Here is a 26,359-nt window from a genome sequence, read left to right on the forward strand (position 1 = left end):
CTCTCTCAAAAAAATAAATAAATAAACATTTAAAAAATTAAAAAAAAAAAAGACAGGACCTCTGTCAAAGCTTTTCTCAGGTTAGGGGAAATAAGCAAAATTAATTGTTGGTTTCTGCTAAGATAAGTCATATTTATATACTTTAGATAAAATATATGACTGCCTTTTTTGGTTTTTTTGCTCTTCAGCAGTTAGTGAAAAGTATGAAGGAAAAATGTAATGGTAGAGAAATACAGAAGTTCTAGATTTGAACTTAGGTTCTCTAGGCCTCAGTTTCCTCTTCTGAAAAATTATAAAGAGGCCATCAAAAGCCACCAAGAGCTTTCAGATTTTAGCATCTGTAATCAATACTTAGGCCATAAAAAGGTCAAGATTCAGTGGCCGGACATAAAAGGTGCTCAAGTAACTGAGGCAAGAATGAATAGCAGTGATTCTCTTAGGATACAAATAATATGACTAATCACTTACTTTGTTTTAAAACTCCTATGTGAACACAGAATAAGGGCCTAAATGTGGAATCTGATCCCTGGCTCTTCCTTCTTATAAAGTGAATAGAAAGTGTGCAGAGGGGAGGACCCTTCAATCCTGAAAGAAAGACCCTTCTCAGCTGATTATTTTGCAAAATGTCTTCTAGATTTGCATACCTCACCAGCAGCAGCAGATTTCATGGGATTACTTAATATACTTCCTACTCACTCATCCTAAGAAAAATACAACCCAATGTTTGAGGAAGCAGGACTTCCTCTTTTGATCTCAGACAATGACACACAGGGAGAGGAAACGTTTCCCTGCCATTATGAAGTCTTTGGGGAATCAGATAAGGTCTGGCTTTGACAAGCACAATATATTAGGATCCATCCCCGCAACAGAAAAGAGGAACTTTCTCATTTCCAGGGGGTTTTTCCCAACACCCCAGTTCAGCTCCTGTTGTAAATACATAGATTTCCCCATTTCTGAGCTCTGGAAAGCACTTACTGAAATCTGAACCAGATAAGAAGCATTAAGGATTTGAATACAATAACCACCACAAGACCCTCAACATCTGTGAAGTTGGGGGTGGGGCTAAAGGAGCTCTTGACTTCTTTCAACCTGAACTTCTTAAAGAAGGATTGGGAACACTGTGAAGAGTGAAAAGAGCATGGGGAAGGTCATCCATACTGGTCAGAGGCGGGTGTTACCCCAAGACCTACCAAGGACCCAGGAAGAGGGCCATGTGTGGCCACCTTCAGGCTGCATGCTCCAGAGGCAGAGGCTGTATCTGATCCTTGCAAGATTTTGCAGAAGGACACGTCGGGCATCAACTGCTGTCACATTCGTGTTGTCCTGGGCGGCTGTGACAGTGCCGGCTGGTGTGGGCGCAGTAGGTTCCCATGCTAACTAATCACCATAACATTTCCTCCTACCAGGAACTAAGAATTCCTCAAAATACCAACTCCCAGGTTTAGGAGAGGAAATGAGGTTGTGCTCGCAGCACATGAAAACTTTAAGAAATGATAATACGTGTGCCAGCCATAAGCTCTAGTTCTAATTCCATCGCCTTGAATTGCAATGACATCAAATAATACGCCAATAAGTAAGGGGCCAGCTTGTCAGTATTTATACACGCAAATCTATGCCAACGGGGGCATTTCAATTTTGTTTCCATTAAGGCAAAACATAGAGGACATAAAATCTACCGTTTTAATCATTTTTAATTATAGAGTTGATTGGTATTACAACGTTGGCCAACACGGCCACTAAGCCACCTCCAGAACTTTCTTATCACTGAAACTTTGTACTCCCTAAACAGAATCTCCCCCTCCCTCCACCTCTTTCCCCATAGCCCCTGGCGACCAACATTCTACTCACTCTCCATGAATGGGCTCTTCTAGAAACCTCAGATATGTGGAACCAGAAAATATTGGTCTTTTTGTGTTTAAATCTGCAGAATGTCTCCAAGGCTCTTAAATGTCTTAGTACTTGTCAAAATCTCCTTTTTAAAACTGAGTAATATTCCGTTGTAGATACGTCGTGACTTGTGGGTTGCTTTCCAAAGGCAAGTTTCATACCTTGTCTTCAAAGTGATCTGCATTTTGAAAGGCCATTCTGATTTTTCTAGTTCTAAAAAAATACTAGGCATTATGCTTGGCTAAAGTAGATATTTAAGCTAATTTTCACCATAATGGGTAAATCAATACATTTGACTAGTGACTAAATTGTAAATCCTGCTTTTAATGGGCCTGTCAGATAAGGGAAATTGCACCTTCCCCTCCATCCCCTGCAGAGCTGACAGGACCTGTTTTCCTTCTGTTTCCACTTTCAAAATGTCACTTTATAGCCTCCGAGCTGGTTTATACCAAAGGAAGTAAAAACAAAAGTATTAATTTTTTTCAAAAGGGAATTTTATCTGAGGCAGTTACCAGAGAAAAAAAGGTTACCAACATTGATAACTGTCCTGCAAACAGACGTGAAGTAGCAGGGACGGACGACAGTTTCACTGCGGCTCTGGATAACAAACTGAGGGGAATCCCTTCTCTCTTCCTTTTACAGAATAGGTAGAAACGTCCAGAAAGTTCCCTCTTATTTGCCTTTGTGTTACCTTGCCAAGAAGAGATTCCCTTTTTTAGGTGCGAGAGAGAACCAATTTCCGGGAGTAGGGTCTGAGCTGCATTTGAAGAACTCAGACTGAGTTTGAGGGCAAAAGCAGGAAGCTCGGACCATCCCTCCCTGGACCAAGGTCCCACCCTAGAGGAAAGGGGGAAAGACCACACTTGGGTGGCGGGCAGAAGAAGGACTCCATTCTGGGTGGCCTCCGAGCTCTCATAAAATACAGAGCAGAGCTGGCCTCCCTCAGATGAGCTTTCAGGGAGCATAGTAGCAACTTCCTCACAAATGGTTCAGAAAAAATTGTATGTATATACATAACGTGAAAGTGTCGAAATGTTAACAATCAGAGAGTCTAGGTGAAGGGTATCCTGGGGCTCTTTTTACTAATTTTGCAACTTCTGTAACTTTATTTAGCAACATTTTAAAGTCTTGGAGCAAGCTCGGAGCCAGGAGACAGACGGTAGTGCTTCTCTGAGCTTCAGTTAAGCAACAGGAATGAAAAAAGGTGTTCGTTTTAGAAGCAGAGAACCATGGATTCCAATCCAAGCTATGTGAGACTTTGGGGAAGTTACCTGACCTTTCCAAGCCTCTGTTTTCACAGCTCCGATGAGGTGATGTGAAAGCCAGGATTTCCAATATTGTAGGATTCTTATTTCACCTCCAATCCTACATGTACCTTGCTGCAGTAAATGGTCTTGTTTCTACTACTGCAACAATTACTGTGCATGACAGTAGCGAAGGAGGATAAGCGAGTGCCCAAGTATTAGAGCCACACTGGGATCCAGATTGGGCAGGAAAGCAGGGGAGGGGGGTGGGGAGAATGTGATGGACGGCAGCTTTGATGGAAAATGGGATGTGATAAACAAAGGGCATAGGTACCAAAATACAAAATTATAGCCATGTGCACCATCCACACTCCTGGCCAGCTCAACACATCATAGCTATTCTGATTATAGCTATTGGAGTGGGCATTTGTGTTCATGACTTTTGTTCCAAACTATACTGTGTTTATTACATTCACTTAATCTAAAAAGGGTTTACAATAAGTATACAGAGAGTATGTTGTGCCTCAAATATAAAGAAAAGACCCACAGCAATCAACTAATTTATAAATAGGCGATAGAGCCATTCTATTAAGAGTAAGATTCCCATAGACATGTCAGCATCTTTACCCTCTATGTCTTAAAAACCCTATCTTCACAAAACCCCGAGCTCTCATTCTCAATATACATATTTCTATAAATTACACAGGTGCATGCTACTGGCAATCCTATTAAATATCAGCACAGCTTACTTTGTGTCTTATTTGAAACACATGCCCCAACCTTGAAGCTGTTGCCTCTGAGAAGCAAATGCCATGCTTTCTCTTTCTGAAACAGAAATGAAAAACCCGACATTATCCAGGTCAAGACAAATAGGCTAAAATAAGGTGAAGGAGAGGACGCCTGGGTGGTCAGTTGGTTAAGCATACAACTTCAGCTCAGGTCATGATCTCCCAGTTCATGGGTTGGAGCCCAGCATCCAACTCTGTGCTGACAGCTCAGAGCCTAGATTCTGTTTCTCCCTCTCTCTCTCTGCCCCTCCCCCACTTGCTCTCTCTCTCAAAAATAAATGAACATTATGGAAAACAATTTGACAATAAAATATTATGGAAAAAAATAAATGAACATTAAAAATTTTTTAAAAATAAATAAGGCAAGGTAGACATCTCTGTTCTATTAAATAGATTTGGAAGTGCGGGGGGGGGGGGGGGGACATCCAGTGCTCCAGCATCAAATTCTGTAAGCAGAGCAGGCAGCCCTTCCTGGACACTCTGAGGGGAGAGGGGACAATGGTCATTTCCCTGAAAACTTCTCAGATGCTACCTTTTACCACTCCGGCCGCTGGTTTCTGGCACATGAATTAAGAATGTGTCCAAGAGCAGAGGACCTCTCTCCTTTCCCATACGCCTACATAGTAACACTTACAACTGCTTCTCTCCGTGTCCCAAAGCTAGACCCCCAAGTTAGAATCAGCTTATGAGATTTTGCCGCCACCACCGTGCAAGGGACTGGCCCTTTCAGTAGTAGGATTCGGTGGTGCTAGCAATTGCTCTTGTGAATAACTTACTGGGTACACCTCTCTCCAGTTGCAAGCATTAGCCAGCCCTGTGACCCAGGGATTAAAAGGGGACCAGCCCCCCTCGACTATTCACTCATTCATTCATTCACCTAAAAATATTTACTAAATGCTTGCTACTTCTGGGACCTAGGGCAGCCGGGCATATGCAAGGTCTTTCCCCCCTCATGGAATGTATATTTAGCTCCACCAAAGAGCAATGAGCCAATAATTATACAATTGTATAATTACAATGTGAGGAGTAAAGATGAAGTGCACTGTACATGGGGAGCTGACCTGACCCACCCTGGGGGGGTCAAAAAGGATCGCAAAGGAAACAAACTAGTTGCAACCTGAAGTGCACTAGACCAGGGAGCAACACGGCCCCCCAGCAGCGGGCAGAGGGGCAGCTCCTGCAGAAGCCACAGCTCAGAGGAGCAGGACATCTTATAAGAAGGGAAGAAAGCACTAGGGTAAAGGATGAGGCGCGTGCTGTGTGCAAAACAGGATCCAAAGGAGACACTGGATGCCCTGAGTGGGATCTACCTGAGCTAATCGCAGAAGGATAAAATCCTATTTGTCCTTTCCAAACACCACCTCTAGGGATGCCTGGCTGTCTCAGTGAGCTAAGTGAAGGGCTCAGGTCATGATCTCCTGGTTTGTGAGTTCGTGCCCTACTTTGGGCTCTGTGCTGACAGCTCAGAGCCATCTTTAGATCTTTTGTCTCCCTCCCCCGCTCCGTCCCTCCCCTGCTCACGAGCTCTCGTTCGCTCTCTCCCCCAAAAATAAACATTGAAAACCCACTTTAAAATACCACCTCTAAAGGGGCCTTCCTGCTCCCTCCCCCAGCACATGCACAGGCTCTAAAGGCCCCTTGCAGTCCGTACTGAGGCCCCAGCCCACAGCGCTGCAATTGTCTGTTTTCCTGTCTGGACTAACCGAAATTCATATCTATCTTTTTAAGCACAACAGAAAAAGAACGCAGAATTGCACCCTGGTCGGACACTCAAGAGGCCAACAGGAGCCTTAACTGTTCAGTTATCCCTTGCCGGACGCTGGGACAGAGCCCGGATACTAGACGTCAGCCTGTACCAGGGTCACCTGGAAGGTCGTGAAAATGGACCCCTGGGCCCTGCGCCGAGCTTCCCATTTCAGCAGGTCCAGGGCGGGGTGCGGGGGGAGAGTCTGCCTTTCTGAGAAGTCCCAGGTGACCCCTGCCGTGGTCCAGGACCACACTTAGAGAAGCAGTTACTCCCCAACCCATAAGATTGTCAGCTACCAGAAGAAACTCAGCATTCATGCAGCAGAGAAGAAAAAAAGAAAAGAAAAGAAAAAGAGAATAGAAAAAGGAAAAAAAAAAAAAAAAAGAAAGGAAAAGAAATTTTACCAGTATCTGTATCTTGGAAGTCAAAGCAAACCTACAAAAACAGATTTTCTTGAGTGAGCAAATCTGCCTGGCTTTTACACCTAGAAATCGGCCTCGCACTGGGTCCCCCTGACAAGCCTTGGCAGCCACTCGGGCACAGATTTCTCGAATCCCCAAGCTTTGGAAGTGGGAAATGTTGCAGAATTCACCAGTCACAGCTACAGGACTCCAGAATAGTGACACTGGGTGGCAAATGCAACTTCTGCAGCACATCAGACCTCAATCTGGGGCACTCCATCTGAGGGCCCAGGGCCCGAGCCCACAGCCCATGCTCAGCCACTGCAAAGCCCGCAGCCTATGCTAATCCAACGCAGGCCCCTGAGCTCCCATTTGCGATGGGTGAGAAACAGAGCAAAAAGTGCAGGCTTCTCCCCAGAAGAGCAGTGTTCTTGCACTCAGCCCTATTGCGTAACAGACATCGCTTGGTGAGGAGTTCAGATACCATTCACCAACTTTCTAAATTGCTAATCAGAAAATTGCTGCAAAATAGTTAATTCTGCAGCCATTCTACATTTGAATAAACAAAATAAAAAATAATTAGACCAAAACAATCACATTGGTCTAAAAGCACACTAATGGACAAAATTGGTTTATTCAAATTTGTTGCAACATTCATCCGAACACTTGCTGGTCAATTTGCTTAATGAGTGTTCACTTTTCCCTTAATTTTTCTTGGGTGACATTCACTTAGGGCAATACATTAAGCCCGCTATCCTTTTGCAAAGAATTCATAATGACCAGCTGTTTTCAAAATGATTTCTTCTCAATCTTTTTGTAGAAGAGGAAATGTCTGAAAATGATTTACTTTGTTTTCCAGAATTTTTTTTTTAAAGTTTCTAATATGTCCACTGAGAAAGTTTTACTTCTTTTCTATATGACTTTAGAATGACTATTCCTTAAAAGATAGGAGGATGGAGAGGCCAATTCTGAAATCGTAACCTTTTAGTATATAATCTAAATCAATAGCCAATTGAAGGAAACTCAAATTGGAGGAAGGATATTTAGTATTTTTGGAAATCTAAATTAATATTATGTCAAGTCCTGGCAGCATCTTTTTCAAATGACTATAATTAGAGATACGCAAATTTTTCACAGAGGGAAAAAAGCCGAAAGTGAAAAATGCACCTAATTAACTAATGATTTTATCTTTACTAGATCATATTCAAAGTTTAAATGTGGTCCAATGCTTTTAAAACCATAAAAAGGCATTATCTCCTTCAGTACTCAAGGAATATCACACCACACAATGGCAGAGTGTGTCATTTTTATGCATTTTCTTCAGAAACAATAGCTCAGATACAGGCTTCCTGGTAATCCAGTGATTTCAAGCATCACATTTTGTCATACACAATAAGCTTAGAAAGCTAATGTTAGGTAGACCATGAAGTGTTCAGTTCTGGTCTTTCAGAGAGTCACAACCACTAACTTTCTCTTTGTGACATCTTTAATAACTTATTTGGGAAGAAAATGATTTATAATGTCAGCTACCAGTGATGAAATGCTTCAAGACTTTGCTACTTTGGTCCCAATTTCATAGATGGAAAGGCTACCAAATCTTATGTTAAAAAGTCTATGGAGAGGGGCACCTGGGTGGCTCAGTCAGTTAAGCATCTGGCTCAGGTCATGATCTCACAGTTGGTGGGTTCGAGCCCCACACGTCGGGCTCTGTGGGCTCTGTGCTGACAGCCTGGAGCCTGGAGCCTGCTTCAGATTCTGTATCTCCCTCTCTCTGCCCCTCCTCTGTTCATGTATGCTCTCTCTCTGTCTGTCAAAAAATAAACATTTTTTTAAAAAGTCTGTGGAGAAGGGTGTCTGGGTGGCTCAGTCAGTAAAGCATCTGACTTGTGATTTCAGGTCAGGTCATGATCTCATAATCTGTGAGTTCGAGCCCCGCCTGGGACTCCTTGTTGATAGCACAGAGTCTGCTTGGGATTCTCTCTCTCAAAATAAATAAATAAGCGTAAAAAAACAAAGTCTATGAAGATTCTTTCAAGATGGCTAAGGTGGCTACAGTGGCAGCAGCATAATGATTGAGTCTCCCCTACCCACACCCATACTAACCATAAAAACAGACAAACAGAGCAGAACCAGAACCCCAGGGACAACATTGATAACAACACTAGGTGACAAGGTATTCCCTATATGTGAGGTGAGGACAACCAACCAACCAACAGCTTCAAGAATCACCATTGGATGCTCACTAGAATGTTCAGAGAGCCATTCTGAGAACACCCATGCAAACTGGCAGAGGGCTTTGTGGGTCCCAATTTTCCTAGTATGTGCAGAGAGAATGTGACCCATCTAGGTCTAACGTCCTGGAATGTTCGGGGGGGGGGGGTGTCTGATTTTTATAAATGAACCAAAAAGGAGAAAGCCCCAGAGGGGGAGAAACTTCTGGGAATAAATCTAAGATGAGCAAAACAGGGGCAGAGGTTGGAGTGGGTGGGGATGGGGACCAAAAATGTAAGATCTTAGACTGTAGAAAAGTAGAGTCCATATACCACTCCATGAAAACAGCGTAAGTGGTACCCCAGAATTGTGAGGCCAGAAAGGCTACACTGGCCCTACTAAAAATACAGGAAAACTCACGGTGAACAACAGAAAAGAATCACAGCTGAATTCCAAACAGTTATTTAAAAACACAACAAGGCACAGAATGACATCCCTAGTATAGGCAATAAAACCATGCCAGAAGGAAAGAGAACAGATGAAAACTATGACCCAGTATTTTCAAAATAAGCTGAAAGACATGAAATCAAAAAAGCTATAAGGAACCATACAAAGCAGAATTTTCAAAACCCAAAAATTCATTACTGATTGGAGAAAATGGAAGATTTGAGATTAGAGGTAAAGAGCTAAGAACAGAAGTAAAAGAAAAAAAAATCATTTCAGAAATGAAGGGTAAATTTTAAAAAAAGAAAAAAAAGAAAGCCCAAGAGCAAATAAAGTGAATAGTGCCTTAAAAGAACCAGAAGATGGAAAGGAACAAAAATTTTTAAATTTACATGAATTATGAAGACACCAGAAGGATTTAGGAGAAAATGGTTAACATAGAAGATAGGCAAAGAAGATCTAACATACACGTAATGGGGGTTCCTAAAGCTAACGAAAAAGAATAGAACAGCCAGCAAAAGCTTTGCCCCCAAGAAAACTTCCCTGGGTAAGTACCTAATTAAGTGGTGCACCATGTCCCAAGAAAAATCAGTGCAAAGCACCCAACACTGTAAAATACTCCTGGGCTTCAAAGAACAAAAGTGAAATACACTCCTTTGGATATCTAGGCAAACATACCAAGTGAAACATGAGGGAAAGAAACAGACTGTCAGCAGACTTTGACAACACTTTATGGCAAAAGACAGTACCATAAAATATTAAAGATATTTGAGCAAAGAAAGATAAGCCAAGGATCTTATATCAGCCAACCTGACTCTGAAGTATAAAGGCGACAGACAAGCTGTAATGAACACGGAATTCAGGAAATACTTCCCATGAGTGCTTCCTGAGGCATCTAGTAGAGGATGAGCTTCAGAAAATCAAAGTGCCAGGAAATACAGGCATAAGGACCAGTGGCCAGGATCAAACATATATTTACAGAGCAAAGAGCGGTAACAAAGGAAATAGAATGTAGGATTGCTATACAGTACGATAAAGCAATTTCAGTATAATAGCTATCAGCAAAATTAGGGACGGGAGGGCTATCTGAAAACTAGCATATGCTTGCTGATTGTACAGATAGTAACCGGGGTGAAAGACTATTACTTCAAATGCCAAACTAGGGGGAGAAAAGGGAGAGGAAAGAATAGGCTTCTAGATAATTTCAATGTTACTCACAGCAGGAAACCAAAAGAAAATAACCCAGACCCCCCCCTCCCATGCCGAAAGAGCAAAACAAGGGTATTATATAAAAGGTATCAGTATAGGAGTGCCTCGGTGGCTCAGCTGGTTAAGCGTCCGGCTTCGGCTCAGATCATGATCTCATGATTTGTGGGTTCGATATATGATCAAACCTGTAAATCACAAATTTACAGGAAATACAGGGAACAGAGCATGTTGACCACCATCACAGACTATGAAAAATTGCATAGAGCAAGCACTCACTTTCTTCAACAAAAATGGGAGACTAGGATCTGTTATAAATAAGAAATGACTGAAAGGCCACATCAACCAACTGCAATATGTGAATCTTGTTTGGATTCTATCAAATGTTGATGAATTTGTATAGATCTTTATATTTATTATATTTCAGTAGGAGAAATGTGAATGCTGGGTCATCAGCAATATTGTGGAATTATATTGACTTGGAAGACTGTGACATTGGCATTATCATTATGTTTAGGGGAAGGGAATCTTTGTATCTTAGAGCTACATGCTAAGAACACTTGTAGATGAAATTCCACAAGGGCTGAGATATGCTTCAGAATAATGGCAGGATGAGGTAGAGATAACGCAGGAAGACTGGTTGTTGATCCAACTGTTGAAGCTGGGTGATAGGCATATGAAGGTTCGTTACACTACTAGCCATGTCTCAAATGTCCCCATAATTTATTTAAATATTTAATGTGAGATCTGACTGCTCCATATTAAAAAGGCTACCACTAGGTTCCCAAACAATCGGAGGAATTAGTCTAAAAGTCATAGGCCCCCTATTTTTTTTTAACCCTTCTCTATCTAGTTAACTGATAGCAAACTCAAACAGGCTCTATTTAAATGAGGGATTAAAGTGCTCACCCAAAACAGTCAGTACTAACCAATGGGTACAACACTGGGGAAGAAGAATTCTCTGACTTGCAAACACTAGTTGTGTCATCTTAGAGCCAGTTTATTAGAGCAACTGATCTCCTAATTACTTAAGCACCCATGCTTATGTACCTGCAGCAGGGTTGTTTCATCAAAATTGTTAGCTGACATCCGCTCAAGCACCTGAGGAACCCTTACGGGCTTCCACCAAAGCTGTGGTCCACGGGAATACCTTCTTGCCCATGGAACTCAAGGGGGTATCACTTTCCATCGCTAGGCAGTCTGTATCTTGGATTCCTTCCTGAGAATCAATACTAACAATGCCAAAGACAACAAGACTCCTACTCGATGCCCAAGAATGGACAGAGAATGAACTTTGCAGTCCTCAGTAATTCACCAGGGTCAAACCTCATTGGGGCAGTGCTAGATTTGAAACTGGAAGGCTTATCCTACCACGGATCTCTGTAAGGCCACTCTCAGGCTAAGAGTGCAAAAAAGTCAGATGAAGCCAACGTGCTGTCCCCTCACCCAGGCCACCTACAGGAACAGGAAAGTGGGACATGATGCACAAAACACCTGTCAGTGGCTGAATGGCACCGAGTCAGACTCAAAGTGCCATCCGTGGATCAGACTTATTATTAAACCCAAAGATGGTCAGAGTTTCACAAGAAAATGATGGAAGACTTTGAAAAGGAGGTATAGAGCCTCTAGTCCCGGGGGACAAACTGAAGAGCTCTCAGCCTGGACCCCTGAAGCATCTCTCTCAGCTGTGAAAAAGCATTCTGGTACATTCTGAGAAGAACAATGCCAAGCCTCCAGACTGACAACGCACTTTGGCACAGGAAAGGCCCCACGACATCCTGGATGGGAAGGCACCTGTCTGTGCTGCCGGTGTTACACACATTTTGTTCAGCCCCTTCGGTGAGTCCTTCCAGGAACTGCTCAAGTGGTTCCTGGCTCTGAAGTTACAGAGACTGGGGCGGTGAAAAAGCTACAGGAGAAGTGGGAGCTCAGCCCTTCGGAAGGCAGGACCTGTGGCAGACAGGACTCAAGGGACTAATGCCACAGAAAGCTCTCCCTGAGTCAGCCCCTTCCCCCTGCCCTGTTTCCTCTTCTTACCCTGCTCCTGCATGCCTTCTCTAGCCCCTCCTTCCCCATGAACTTAGCCCCCCAGACCCTCTGAGAAACCTTACCTGTCTCTGCTTCCTTCCTTAACTGACCATAATGCAGAACTGAAATGAATCTAAATTAAGCTGCTTTCTATGAGAGACCCTAGACTTTTCTTTCTGGGCTCTTTGTGGGCCTGAGCTCAGGAGACAAAAAGAATTCTCTGGAACAGGAGCCCCAACACGACAAGGATTTTTGCTCCCTGTGTTCACTGTTATATCAGCCTCCCTAATGCTTTAATAATTGTTTATGAACAAAATCTATGAGTTCCTGGTGTAAGGGCAGTTTCAAAGATACTAGAAAGGACCATGGGAGTGAAGCTGTGAAGTCTATAGCACTACAGTTTAATGGCCAGAGCTGCTGCCCCCGATTTCCGAAGAAGGAAGCTGGCTACACCCTGCTAAGGACTGTCCTCACCTGCCGGCAGGTCCCCCTCCTCAGCTCTCAAGAGTCCACCTCACTCCCTCGGCCAGTCTCTCTTCCCAAGGCAGTCATTCTGAAACTAAGGTGATCATTTTAAATAATATCCCTCGAAAATGCAGAAATGTAAATTAGGCTACACATTCAGAGCTACTAAAAAATTCATAAACCCTTCTACATATGCTAGTTTATTTTAAAAAGCAGAAGGGGGGGTTCTTTTTTTATGAAAATGATGCATTTTGGTTGAACTGGAAACGTGTCTACTATTTCCCTGCGGTAAGTTCTAAAATACTATCATAAGTAGAAAAAACCATCCCAGCATTACAATTAACTGTTTTCAAGGGGCTGTTCCGATGACACACTTTGGATTAAGAATGCGGGTTAACTTAACAATGACATAAAAGCCTCAAGGCCAGTGCCTGCGGTCTTACCAAGCCCTTTCTTAAAACGAAGATCTTCCCAAGGTAAGTGGACTCAACATCACCCATTAAAAAAGAAATCTGGGAAAATCAGAATGGCAATGCATCTAAAACATTTTACAAACTAAAATCCCAAGTCACTTTAAAAGTCTTTCTGAGTAGAATAATTCTCAATTTTATTTAAACACGGTCTTGTCAGGGCGCCTGGATGGCTCAGTCGGTTAAGCGTCCGGCTTCGGCTCAGGTCATGATCTCACAGTTCGTAGATTCGAGGCCCGTGTCAGGCTCTGTGCTGACAGCTCAGAGCCTGGAGTCTGCTTCAGATTCTGTGTCTCCCTCTCTCTCTGACCCTCCCCTGCTCACGCTGTCTCTCTCTCTCTCTCTCAAAAATAAATAAAACATTAAAAAAAATATTTAAACACTGTTTTGTTTTCTAGCCAAGTAGAGTAACAGAGAGCCAAAGCCCCCCACCCCCTTCACACTTCCAAAATCACCAGTGTTTTCCACAGAAGCCAAATCTATATTAGATTCTGTTCTATAAATACTGCCTTCCAATAAAAAGACACACCAAGTAATTTCCAAAGTTCTTTGTGATAATCCCTCCTTTGTTCTGAGTTCTTGCTAAACAATTCTGCTACTGACCAGCCTGCATAGGTCATTGGATTTAAATTACTGGCAGCCTGGCATTGTCTTTGAAGATTTTTTTTTTAACACCCTTTGAATTAACCTGAGTCACCTGGGGTAAATCCAAAGGAAGCTAGGTATTTTGCCTCACTCAAGAACTTTAAGAAAACCAGGAAAGGAGTAAGTGTTTCTCCTCTTTTAGTTTTTACTATTATTTTTTTTCCCACTAGGTCAGGAACAAAAAACCCCAGGGGTGAGCACCATCATATACCTTTTCTTTAAGTGACTGACTTTTCCTCCCACAGACAGCCCCTCCCCCACACACTGCTCACAGCTTTGGGAAGGGCAGTAACCAAAGTCCCTAATTACCCTCTACTGCAGGGCTGGAGAACTCTGGGCAGAAGCTCAGAAAGTCCTAAACCATACAGGACCCTTATTAAGGCTTGGGGGTTTTGCTTGTTATTGTTTCAGGGTTTGTTTTTTTTAATGTTTATTTATTTTTGGGAGAAAGAGAGAGAGAGAGACAGACTGCAAGCAGGGGAGGAACAGAGAGAGGGAGACACAAAATCTGAAGCAGGCTGCAGGCTCGGAGTTGTTCAGCACAGAGCCCGACGCGGGGCTCAAACTCACGGACCCTGAGATCATAACCTAAGCCGAAGTCGGATGCTTAACCGACTGAGCTACCCAGGTGCTCCTGGGATGGTCGTTTGTTGTTGTTGTTGTTGCTGTTGTTGTTGTTTTAGACAAAGGAATTTATGCAGACTGTTTCATGCCTGGATTATCATTTTATTCAATATTTAAAATCTGCTAATAAGCAAAGAACCAAAAATCATCCATTGCCACTACTGGAATTTGAGCCTCCAAAAGCTGTAATCTCACTGGCGGTGATGAGGGAGGAAAGGGAGGGAGGGTAATTAGCCCTGGACTTAAAAGCAACTCAAAGTACCTATCCGTGGACCTTCTCTGGATTTGCACTGTACATACAGTGTGTGTAATACATGCAGAAGTGAGATCTGTACTTTTCCATTCTTTAACTTTAATGTCTCCGAATAAGTAACCACTTGACCAGATTACACTTAACAAAAACCTCATCACATATGGCTCATTATAAGAAATACTGCAATTACTGAAGCATAAAAACTCTAAGAAATTACCCTCTCTCACCTTCTAGGGGATTCTTTCTACGGGAGTCTTCTAGCTAACTGTAACCCTTTCCTTTTGGATTCATACCTTAACCAGCTCCTTAACCAAGATTTAACTCAGGCCCCAGATCTTCCCCTGAATCAGTCACTCTCCCCCAGAAGCAGCGCCTACTCCTCTAATCCGGTGGTAATGAATATGCATCCCGGCTCTGGACCAGGACTGTTCTTTAAATCTTATTAGAAATCGTATTACATTAGCCCCCACCCCAGCCCTTATCTTCCCACAGCTCCTAGACTCCTTAAACACTGGGAACACATCTCAGACATGGTCACACATTTCAACATGACAAGTGAAATGGTGTGATCAACTGGAAGCTGTTGAATTGCAATTTCATTTCTACCACCTTCCCCTACCAGACGGCTGGCTGATCTGAGACGTACCATGGAGCCATGACCATGAAATGACCAAAGGGAAAGGGCAGGCGGGAAGGGAAGTCAAGCTGGTGGGTAAACCACAGAGCGAACAATCTGCCCCTGAGTCATCAAGGGAGAAGGACTCCCTACATCCTTACAGATCTCTCCGCCTACACGCAGCTCGACTGGCTTTCTCTCAAAACTATCAGTCAGTTGGGAGATCAAAGAGCAATTCCTTCTTAGGTCAGAGTTAATTATGATCGATTACAAGTTCTCTAAACCTCGAACTTCCTTGCCTTCCTCTTACTTTGGCACTCAGCTAAAGCTAGCTCACTGCATAACCCATTTGTGGCTAGACACCCCCAAGATCAACAACCCGTTTTTAAGCTGTGAGCTCTTTATTGGCTATTTTCAGTATAGCCAAAATTTGGCGAGTGGTGGATGTTAGAGCAGAACGAGAATTCGGAGAAGCATTGAACGCAAAGCCAAGGCAATGAAGAAGGAAAAATGGGCTGGCTCTTTTATTTAGAAAAGATTCCAGGGGCTCCTGGGTGGCTCAGTCAGTTAAGCATCCGGCTCCGGCTCAGGTCATGATCTCACAGTTCGTGGGTTCGAGCCCCGCGTCGGGCTCTGTGCTGACAGCTAGCTCAGAGCCTGGAGCCTGCTTCAGATTCGGTATCTCCTTCTCTCTCTGACCCTCCCCTGCTTGTACTGTCTCTCTTTGTCTCTTAAAAAAATAAATAAAAAACATAAAAAAAATTAAAAAAAAAAAAAGATTCCAGACAGGCCTTGAAAGGGTCCTCAAAGCAGCTGAGGTAAGCAGGGTCCAACCATTTCAAAATGACAATTACTTGGCTTTCCTCATATTTGCAGCCAAGCCCCTATAACTAGCTCTGATAATGCAATAAACTATCTTCCAAACCTCAATCAAAGAATTTTCCCTTAAAAAAAAATCTCAATTTCCTTCTGGGGCAATTTACACTATTTTCATCTTCTCCCATTCTTTGCTCGCATATTACAAATATTTGAAGACTGTCCTTCACTAAAACTTCTTCACCTTATCTTCTCTAGCTTAATAATTCCAATTTCTTTAAGTTGCCTTCAAAGAGCCTATTTCCCAAGGCTTTAATCAACTCTGGGTCCTCTTCTATACCCAAAAATGTCCATTCTGTTCTCTGACAAAACCAATAAACGTCCTTCAAAAATGGCTTAATGCAGGGGCGCCTGGGTGGCTCAGTGAGTTAAGCGTCCGACTTCGGCTCAGGACATGATCCCGCAGTTTGTAAATTCAAGCCTGCGTCAGGCTCTGTGCTGACCGCTCAGAGCCTGGAGCCTGCTTCAGCTTCTGTGTCTCCCTCTCTCTCTGACCCTCCCCCTCTCACATTCTGTCTCAGTCTTGATCTCTCTCTCTCTCTCTCTCAAAAATAAACAAACATTAAAAGAAAACAATTTTTTTAATAAAAATGGCTTAATCCAGGGGCGCCTGGGTGGCTCAGTGGATCAAGCATCTTACACTTGATTTCGGTTTAAGTCATGATCTCATGGTTTGTGGGTTTGAGCCCCATATCCAGCTCCATGCTGAAAACGGAGAGCCTGAGTGGGATTTTCTCTCTCCCTCTCTCTCCCTCCCCCTCTCCCTCTCTCTCCCTCCCCTCCCTCTCCCCCCCATCTGTCGCTTGTCCAATTGTTTTCTCTCTCAAAAATAACCTTGTTGATAAAGACTTAATCCAGAGAATGAATACAGAATTATTTTCCTGCTATAGATTTCTTTTCATGAAGACTTACTTTTTATCACATGACTGATACACAATACACAATTCTTTATAATCCCTATATCCCACCATTGACACTACACAGCTATGTTCTGTTGACTTTGGGGGTTTAGTTTTGCTCTCACATGGACCTGGCCATCTAACAGGAATCTCATTTGTATCTACCATCACGTCTGGGAAGTGGAGTTTCAAGTAAACGCAGCCTGTAAATAGTCACTAAACAAACACAACAGCACCCCACGTCATAGTCCTCCCCTGAAATGGGCTGCTGCTCCTCTGGCTTTATTTCCATCAGCTCCATAGTCCCACCAGTTCTCCCAGTTCCCCACGCCTACAACCCGCTCCCCCTTCCCCTCAACCTCATTAGCGCCTGACACATGCAAGATGCCTGAAAACTTGCCAAGTGAATTAAGTCAGCCACCTTTATCTTCTTCATGTCTCGTAAGTATTTCCCCTTCTTTCCAAAGAGCACGCACCCTAACACCCAGGCCCTCACCTTCACCCAGAGGCCATCTAAAGAGTCAGTCCATCCCTCTGTCCAGCTCCCCATCAGCACACAGCTTAGCCATGACACGAACCATCCTGGAAGAGGCTGCTGAGAAACTCTCCATTAGGTATTTGTACACCCATGTTCCTATCAGCGTTATTCAGAACTGCCGGAAGGCGGAAGCAACCCAGTGTCCGTGGATGGATGAATGGAGAAACAAAATACGCAGAAACTTATACATGTGCATATGCATATGCATACATACAGGCACATATACATACATTTCCCTCCTTAAGAAGGAAGGCAATTCTGACATATGCTACAACATGGATGAACCCTGAAGACATTATGTTAAGTGAAATAAGCCAGTCACAAAGACAAACAGCGAATGATTCCCAGCGTCCTCAGATTCCTAGATACAGAAAATAGAACAGTGGTTGCCAGGGGCAGGGGGAGGGGATAATAGGCAGTTGGTGTTTAATGGGCACAGGAGTTTCAGTTTTGCAGGATGGAAAGTGTTCCGGAGATGGGGTTGCACAACAAGGTGAATGTACTTAATGCTGCTGAACTGGACGGCTAAAAATGATCAAGATAGTAAATATCATGATATAGCGTATTTTACTAAAATGTAAAAACACACACACACACCTCCGAACCTACAGCAAGGTGTCCCAAGCTTTCTGAGCAGGTTGGGGACTGGACGGGGAGGTGGAGCAAGCAGCCCCGGCCTAGTCAGCAAAGCCCACAGAGCCACTGCTGGGCCAGGTCCACCTTAGCCCTGACCTCTAAGCTCTTTTCAGGATCTGGACCAAACTCAGCATTAAATATAACCTCCCTGCAGTGATCCCCAAGGAGGCCACCTTTCCAGGCTCTTCCCCTCCGATTCCCTCCCCCCGCACCCATCACACCAATTGCAAGATTTGACAATCCTCAAATAAGCGCTTAGTGTCTTTATCCCTTATTTCCACATCCCCCCCCCTTTTTTTTTCCCAATCAAAGCCTCAACTACAGCCATTCTACCCTCTAACGCGCTGAAATTAATCTCAAATATTATCTCCCACATGGACACTTTTAAAGATCTCTGATCACTATCACCTGCCCACCAAGACATAAACCTCTCTCTTTTGAAATCTTGCCTGAGTACTTTGCACTTCTTTTTTTTTTTTTAATTTTTTATGTATTTCTGAGATATACATAGTGTGAGAAGGGGAGGGGCATGGAAAGAGGAGGACACAGAATCCAAAGCAGGCTCCAGGCTCTGAGCTGTCAGCACAGAGCCTGATGCAGGGTTCGAACTCGTGAATCCCGAGACCACGACCTGAGGTGAAGTCAGAGGCTTAACCGACTGAGCCACTCAGGCGCCCCACTTTGCACTTCTTTTGACACCAAATTCGATTTCAATCAGACACTGTGCTCTTAACTCCATCCCTCCCCCACCTCTCGCCCACACCTACAGTCCCTGCAAGGACCAAGGCCTAGAGATTCATAGATCTTTGTTAAATGGAGTCTGAAATGTTTATTGAGCATTTGTTATGTTCAGAGCATGGTATAAGCACTAGAGAACACGAGATATTAAACCCAGGAGCACCACTGAGTGTCTAGCCTGGGGCAACGGCCAAGTTCAGCTTGGCCTCTTCTCACTCTTAAAGTGCTTTCAGGGGGCGCCTGGGTGGCTCAGTCGGTTAAGTCTCCGGCTTCGGCTCAGGTCAGATCTCACATTCGTGGGTTCGAGCCCCGCGTCAGGTTCTGTGCTGACAGCTAGCTCAGAGCCTGGAGCCTGCTTCTGGTTCTGTGTCTCCTTCTCTCTCTGCCTCTCCCCCTCTCATGCTCTGTCTCTCTCTGTATCATAAATAAAACATTAAAAAAATTAAAAAAAAAAGTGCTTTCAGTGCCCCTTCACGAGGTAACAGGGTTCATGGACCCTATGGTGAGCTACCCTTACTTATTCACCTTGAGAAAATGGCCATGTTACAGAGCTTTCTCCTCCTAAGCTTGTGTCCAGAAATCTGTATCCACTGAAATGAGCTAAGAATAAGGCAAAACAAACAACCAGGGAGAAAAGTAGGCACTGCTACTAATGGTGGACTTAAAAAAACAAAAAACAAAAAAACTAGACATTAAATGTATACATTTCATCTTAATACTATAAAAACCCCTCTACATAATCTGGTTTTAAACTTTTCCAATTTTTTTTTTCCTAAGAGACAAACCTGAAAGAGGAACAGTAAACTCAGCCTAATAGTGACGTCCCTGTGCTGTTGCCATCAGGGACACTGGACTAGGCATGTTATGGGGGTGGTCTCACTTAGTGCCTTGTCAACCAGCCCCGGGTCACAAAAGAACTAAAGCTGACTGAGAAGTGAAGTCTTTTCCCAGGTCCCAAGGCTGGCAAGGGGCCAAATGGATAAACACCCAGGTTGTCCCGGGGTGCCTGGGTGGCTCAGTAGGTTAAGCGTCTGACTTTGGCTCAGGTCATGATCTCTCAGTTTGTGAGTTTGAGCCCTGCGTCAGGCTCTGTGCTGACAGCTCAGAGCCTGGAGCCTGTTTTGGATTCTGTGTCTCACCTTCTCTCTGCCCCTCCCCTGTTCATGCTCTGTCTCTCTCTGTTTCTCAATAATAAATAAATGTAAAAAAAAAATTTTTTTAAAAACCAAACCCAAGTTGTCCCTTTCAGACCCCGAGCTCTTAACTCTGATGCCACCTGCCCAGGCTAACAATTTAGCTTAAAGTTTGCAAGTGTCGAACCCCTAGCTGTCAGAAAGTTGTGCACTGGAAGATACCTAACAAAGTGTGTCATAAGCAAAATGTTAAGCATGAAGGCTAAAGCATAAGGTGAATTGAAAAATCAGCACATGTGAATGTTTTTATCGGAGAAAACTTCTGAGTTCTCTTTCTGGGAGAAAAAAAAAAAAGTCCAAGATCTGTCCAATATCCAAGTAGTGATTCCAAACTGTTAGGTCAGAAGCTATATAAAACTAGGGGTGCCTGGGTGGCTCAGTCGGTTGAGCGTCCAGCTTCAGCTCAGGTCATGATCTCGTCATTCGTGGTTTCGAGCCCTGAGTCAGGCTCTGTGCTGGCAGCTAGCTCAGAGCCTGGAGCCTGTCTTCAGATTCTGTGTCTCCCTCTCTCTCTGCCCCTCCCCTGCTCGCGCTATCTCTGTCTGTCTATCTGTCTGTCTCTCTCTCAAAAATAAATAAAACATTAAAAAATTTAAAGAAAGAGGGTATATGTAACTCAAAAATGAAAGTTTATTTCACATTAAAAGCTGTCACATTAGTACTTATTGGTGCCTACTTGCAAAGATTACAAAAAGAAGCAGTCAAATTCTACATGCTTCACAGGGGTTACTCATTTATTAGGTGCCCACCCTGTCCCGGGCCCTGTGCCAAACATCTGTACAAGAATCTCTTCCTAACCTTCAAGGCAACCATCTCAGAGTAGGCATTATTTCCATTTCGGGAGTAACAATAATTCCTGTTGTACAGATAATAAGTATGACTGGCATGTATTATGTTTCTGGCAGCCCCATTCTAAAAACTTCATATGTAGAAACACGCATACTGGCACAGAGAGGCTAAGTGATTTGCCAAAGTCACACAGCTGAAACAAGGATGAAAGAGTAAGTTCAGCAGGGTAACCAACTTGCTCCAAGGCCCCAAATGGGTCAGCCATGGGGCCAGCAGACTATTACTGTCTTCACTCCCCAGGCCTGTGGTCCTGTCTGCACTCACCAGGGCCTAAGGCTAAATGCTAGATGTTGAACGTCAGTAGAGAGTATTGCCTAGCACCTCCCAAAGAGGATCAGTCCCTCAGTTCAAGAGAACAGAGAAATCGAGATCTTGACATAAATTCTCCAGATTTTTAAGTATTGCCTTGATGTTTGCTTAAAAAGCATCAGGTAGGGGCGCCTGGGTGGCTCAGTCGGTTAAGCCTCCGGCTTCAGCTCAGGTCAGATCTCACATTCGTGGGTTCGAGCCCCACGTCAGGCTCTGTGCTAACAGCTAGCTAAGAGCCTGGAGCCTGCTTCCAGTTCTGTGTCTCCTTCTCTCTCTGCCCCTCCCCCTCTCATGCTCTGTCTCTCTCTGTATTAAAAATAAATAAAAACATTAAAAAAAAATTAAAAAGAAAAAGCATCAGGTAGCAGGGATGGGGGAGTGAAACCAAACAGGTCCATGGACTCTCAGCTTGTAAGCTCTCTTTACTTATTTAGAATCTGAGGGAGGTCAAAGACGAATTGTCTCATGTCCAAACTGTCCAAAGTCAGAGGTGCTAGGCCAGGCTTACTTGGTCCCTTCACTTTGAACAAAGATTTGCACCGGCTCTGCCCTAGACTCACACTCTTCCCGCCGCTAACCCTCCACTAGGTCCACTTCACTCTGTGCAGCCTCAAAGCTCTCCATTCAGGTTACAGAAACCACATATGAAACTCTGCATCTTTAAAGTCCCTTCAAAGGTCTTTCAATCCCTTGTTTTGAAAGTTACCACACAGGAATGCAGCAGAAGCAAGCACTCCCACGTCCCAGTCCGTCAACTGTTAAAATAAATTCAGTCTGGATCATGTGGCTGCAGCCTTGACCACAGCCCTTTCAGGCCTTCCCATACTGCAAAGGCCAGCCTCGAGAATTCCGCTCAGGACCCCGCGGCTCATTTCCTGGTGTCCTTCTTTAATCAGCTGGGGGAGACTTGAGGAAATGAGTCAAAATCCTAAGGGCAGCTTCTAACAGCTGTCAACAACAGCAGCAAAATCCATCACGAAAACAACATGTGTACGCAAACGCGCTCCAAGGAAGCCCACAGAATGGCCCGTTTCTAACGAGAATCTGTTTGGGTGGTAAATCTCTAAGAGGTCAACTGCCCTTATACCTCACGGTGCCCGTTCGGGGCAGATGACCAGCGGTATGAATGCATTCCTGGGAGTTTTCTCTTTCATAAGGCATGCCCCAAGTACATGATGCGAAGCCCATTTTTATGTTTTGGAAAGGTGGATGGAAAAATATCTCAACTGACTTCCACCATCATTTGACATAGTTTATCTTCATTTCTCAGGGCCTCTGGAATGGCATAGCTAACACATACAGCCCTCTTGTCCTGGGTCAATTCTACACACCGCCCCCCCCCCCCCCCCCACAAGCTTCATTTAACGACTCCCCTTCGTGGTAAATACTTCCCTCAAATTGAGAACACTTTCACTCAGACATCATAAGAAAGGCAATTCTAGGTCTTTTTTTTACTAAAACTTGGAAGGTAATGATCTTGACCATCCTGTACTCCCAGAACCTCCAACAAGACCTAGCATATAATATGTGCTCGTTAAATAGTTTTGAATGAATCTCACAAGTGATTCAGTTAAGGCATGTGACTGAATATACAGTTGGGCATATGGGGCTAATCTCAGGCTTCACCACTGATTATTTTGGTAACTGACTTATCCTCAGCCAGTTTCTCCGGCTATAAAATGGTAGGAATGATAATGGTGCTACATCTAGGGCTTGTTGAGAGGACTAGCCTGGCCCGGTTTTGAATAAAGATCAACTATGTACAACACACACAGAAAGGGAAAGTTAAGGCACATCAGAAAAATGTGTTGCAATAACACAGCATATATTATTTATCAAGTCATAAGAAAAAACTGTGTGGATGAGTGGGAAAGGCGAGAATGGGGAGAAGTGACTTTTCTGGGCTCCCTTTCCAAGATCACGATATTATTCCCAACAGGATCATATCCAAAATGTCCTGTGTCCAGCTTCTGGCTGTGACTCTGGCCTCACACCTGCAGGAACAAGGGGAAATCATGGTTCACTATTCCCCGCAGGCTCATCTTGCTGGGAGCCAGTAAACAGAGGGGAGCGTGACAGAGGATCCTAGAGAGTCCACACCTTCTTGATTGAATTCAAAGGGAAACTAGGCACACGTGAGGATTGAGGAAGGCTCACCTAAACCACACCTACCTGCTTCAGCAGGTGGGGGTGGGGTGGCCCAGTAGGCTCCCCCAGGGGTCCTGGTGACCAGGAAAGGCAGAGGCATTTCAGGGAGACAGAAAGGAAGCAGGGAAGGAATTCAGAAAAATTGTAGTCTACACTCAGCACACTGGAAGAGGAGAACGTGGGCCCCCAAGGGTCGTTCAGGATGCAGATGGCTCACTGTCCTCTGAAGGAAATTGGGATCTCCAGAATTAAACGACCTGCCAAGGGCACACAGCTAATAAGCGGCTGGAAAAGGAGAACCAGAAGGGGAGCACTAGGCTCTCTCACTATACCATACTGCCCCCCAGGAGCCAGACCTTCAAATTCCCTTTGCCAAAAATCTGTTTGAGGGAGCAGGATAATTAGGACGAGGGAGGAAGCAACTGATTCTTTTAATTTTAAAAAAGGGAACTATTCTCTGCCTTTGGCTTTCTAGTGCCTATTTGGGTCTGCACATATACCTTAACTGAAATTAAAAATGCCAAGACACAAAGACCTAAGGACCAAATGTGTCATTTGAGCTTAAGACGGTCACATCCCCTACGGAATCTGGGCACTCACTCAGGATCTGCACTCCACCACCCCCCCCCCCCCGCGCCACCCGGGGTCCAGATGCAAGGCCGCTCTTCCTCCACCGGAAAGCCCTCACAATGCCCTTCAAGCCTGAGAGTGGGGCGGCTACACCTTGAGACTTTATGGGAAACTTGAGCGGTAGTCAATGTAGTACCACAATAGTTCGAAGCGATGCTTCATTTTGTGGTCCATGAAACCCAGTTCAGACTCACTTTCTGCCCATGCATCACCGGGGTAAGCCATGAAGGTCTTTAATAAATGCCCTGGGAGAGAGCTAGGCGACCTGCACTCGGTCGCGCACTAGCGACACCCAGGAAAAAAGAGAGAGAGAAACGAAAGGGCAGGAATCTGACTGAGGGCTTCCAGGAGCCTACAAATCCTCTTCCACCACCTTCAGACCTAAGTTCCCGCGCAGATATAACCGGATTTTCACTACAGCTTTATGATCCAAGGAAGATTTTGCAGAAACTTCCACTCCTTCTCCCACCCCCGCCCCAGGCGGCCCCTAAGTAGTGTAGCGATCACGTGGGAAGGGGTGTTGCAGATCTCAAAATTCCCGAAGAAAACGGGGACCCGCAATTACAGGTCGCGGACACCGATTCCAGCGGCTTTGCAGAGGCCGGTCGGCCTGTGTGGGCTTTCTGCCGAGACCCAGGAGGCGACCAGGTCGAGGACCTGAGCGTCCCAGCGCACGGTCCCTGCCTCCTCTGGGAGCAGGCGGCAAACGCGGCCACCAGCCGCTCGGAGGCGCGTGGCAGGAAAGAAACGGCACCGCGGCGGAAAGGGGCGAGCCTTTGGCGTGGGATTTACAAAAGCAAAAAGTCTGCAACCTAGCGGCTGCTTTCCACACGCTCTGCCCAAGTTGTCCCTGTAGCCGCCACCTCTAGCTTCGCGGGGTCTGGCTCCAGAGCCGCACACAGGCGCTTCCCAGGCAAAATGCCTAACCGGAGGGCCCGGGGACGGCAAGCGGGTCGGTCCCCAGCTCTAGGGCACAAAGGGCGCCCGCCGTTTGCAAAGCGGCAGCCACAGAGCAAAGAAAAGGCTCTCCCAACTTTGCCCTCGGCGCAGCTCAGAGCCTGCGGGCTGCTCCTCCAGTGCACCGGTCACACAAGCGCAACTTTTAACAAAAGGAAGCAGCGACCGCGCCTCGCATCGCGGAGATAACGCGCTGGGTGCGGACCCGGGACCCGCCCGCCTGTGCCCCCGCGCACCCCCGGCACAAAAGCAACCCCTAACTCGAACGCAGCCTGCAGGCGCACCTCGCCCTCTTGAGCCCCCTAGCTGCCCGCCTTCCCGGAAGACCCTCAGCTCAGCGTCCCTGCCACCGGCGGCAGGGGCTCCTCGCGCAGGTGAGCGAGGCAGGGCGCAGGAGAGTCCCGGGGACGCTTCGAATCTTCCCGGAAGCTGAAAAGCAAAGGCACCGGAGGGCCGTCGGCCACCTTGGCCGACGAACCCCTGCGGGTTCGAGCCCTCAACGGGCAGAAGCTGCTCCGGGAAGTGGGGCGCGGCCCCAGTGCCCGCGGCGCTCTCCCACCTGTCTGGACGCGGAGCAGGAGGAGCAGGACGCAGAGAAAATCCCAGGCGCCGCGAGCGCCTCTCATCGCGGTGGCTGCGCTGGGATCGGAGGTCCGTTCCACGTTCCTGCTCTCGCCCAAGTGCACGGAGCGCCGCAAAGCCGAGCCCCCAGAGCCGAGAGCGCGGAACAGCGGCCCCTCCTCCCAGCGCCCTCCCCCTGCGCGCCGGCCACGCCCCTTCTCCGCGCCCCTCCTCGCCTCCCCTCCCTCCCTCCCGGGTCTCGCTCCCTCCCGGTGGCGTCTGGCCTCTGCTCCTTCGAAGTGCTAATCCCCGGGGGCTGAGCCGGCCGGGAGGTGGAGGGCACGCCGGCCCCCGCCGCCAGTTCCAGACCCCGGAGCCCCTTCATCTCTCCACCTCTCCTGCTCCCCGGTGATGTGGTCCGGTGACCAGAGGCGGTTCCCGGACGAGGGAGGTGCTGCCCGCGCGCTTTGTGAAGCCCGGCACCCAGTGCACATTAGGGCACGGGCCCGCCACCTGGCAGGTGCTCCCCAGACAATAAATGCCCAACGCAAGGTCCTCGAGCACGCTCCCGAGGAAAGAGAAGGGACGCCGCTGGTGGCGGAGGTGGTGCCGAAATCTACCGAAATTGGGGCGCTGGGATTACGAATTAGGCCCCCACATTCTTCTCCATTTCTGTTAATCGAGTGGCCCAAGAGAGACGCCTGGCACCGTGGTAAAATGTTGAGCCGGACTGTAGGTAATTATGCTCAGTTTCTCCACCTGCTCTTAACCGTAGGAACACAATTGGTTTCTATTGGACGGCTTGGCCTCCGCCAAAGAGGTTCCTGCCGAGACTTTCCTGGAGGACCCGGCTTGGCTTTCGAGTGGGGAAGAGAGCCTAGCGGAGTTTGCTCTGGGAACTCGAGTTTTTTAAACCCATTTGCTCCAGAATCGTTGTGCTGGTTTTTCTTGCTTTGGGGACAGCTGGGGCGGGGGGGGGGGGGGGGTTGTCTTAGC

At 45.8% G+C, this 26,359-nt stretch overlaps 1 protein-coding gene across 2 annotated transcripts in view; it reads right to left on the minus strand.

Annotated features, from left to right (window-relative positions):
• Positions 1 to 25,503, minus strand: part of KIT (KIT proto-oncogene, receptor tyrosine kinase) — an 85,168-nt gene extending 59,665 nt beyond the window's left edge. For both annotated transcript variants that reach the window (XM_029945691.1, XM_029945690.1), the window contains exon 1: positions 25,362 to 25,503. In XM_029945691.1, coding sequence (XP_029801551.1) covers positions 25,362 to 25,428 — 67 coding nt within the window. In that variant the 5' untranslated portion in view covers positions 25,429 to 25,503. The remainder of the gene's footprint in view (positions 1 to 25,361) is intronic.
• Positions 25,504 to 26,359: the final 856 nt, after the last annotated feature.

The sequence above is a fragment of the Suricata suricatta genome, chromosome 1 (genome assembly GCF_006229205.1).
Source record: "Suricata suricatta isolate VVHF042 chromosome 1, meerkat_22Aug2017_6uvM2_HiC, whole genome shotgun sequence".
Taxonomy (NCBI): domain Eukaryota; kingdom Metazoa; phylum Chordata; class Mammalia; order Carnivora; family Herpestidae; genus Suricata; species Suricata suricatta.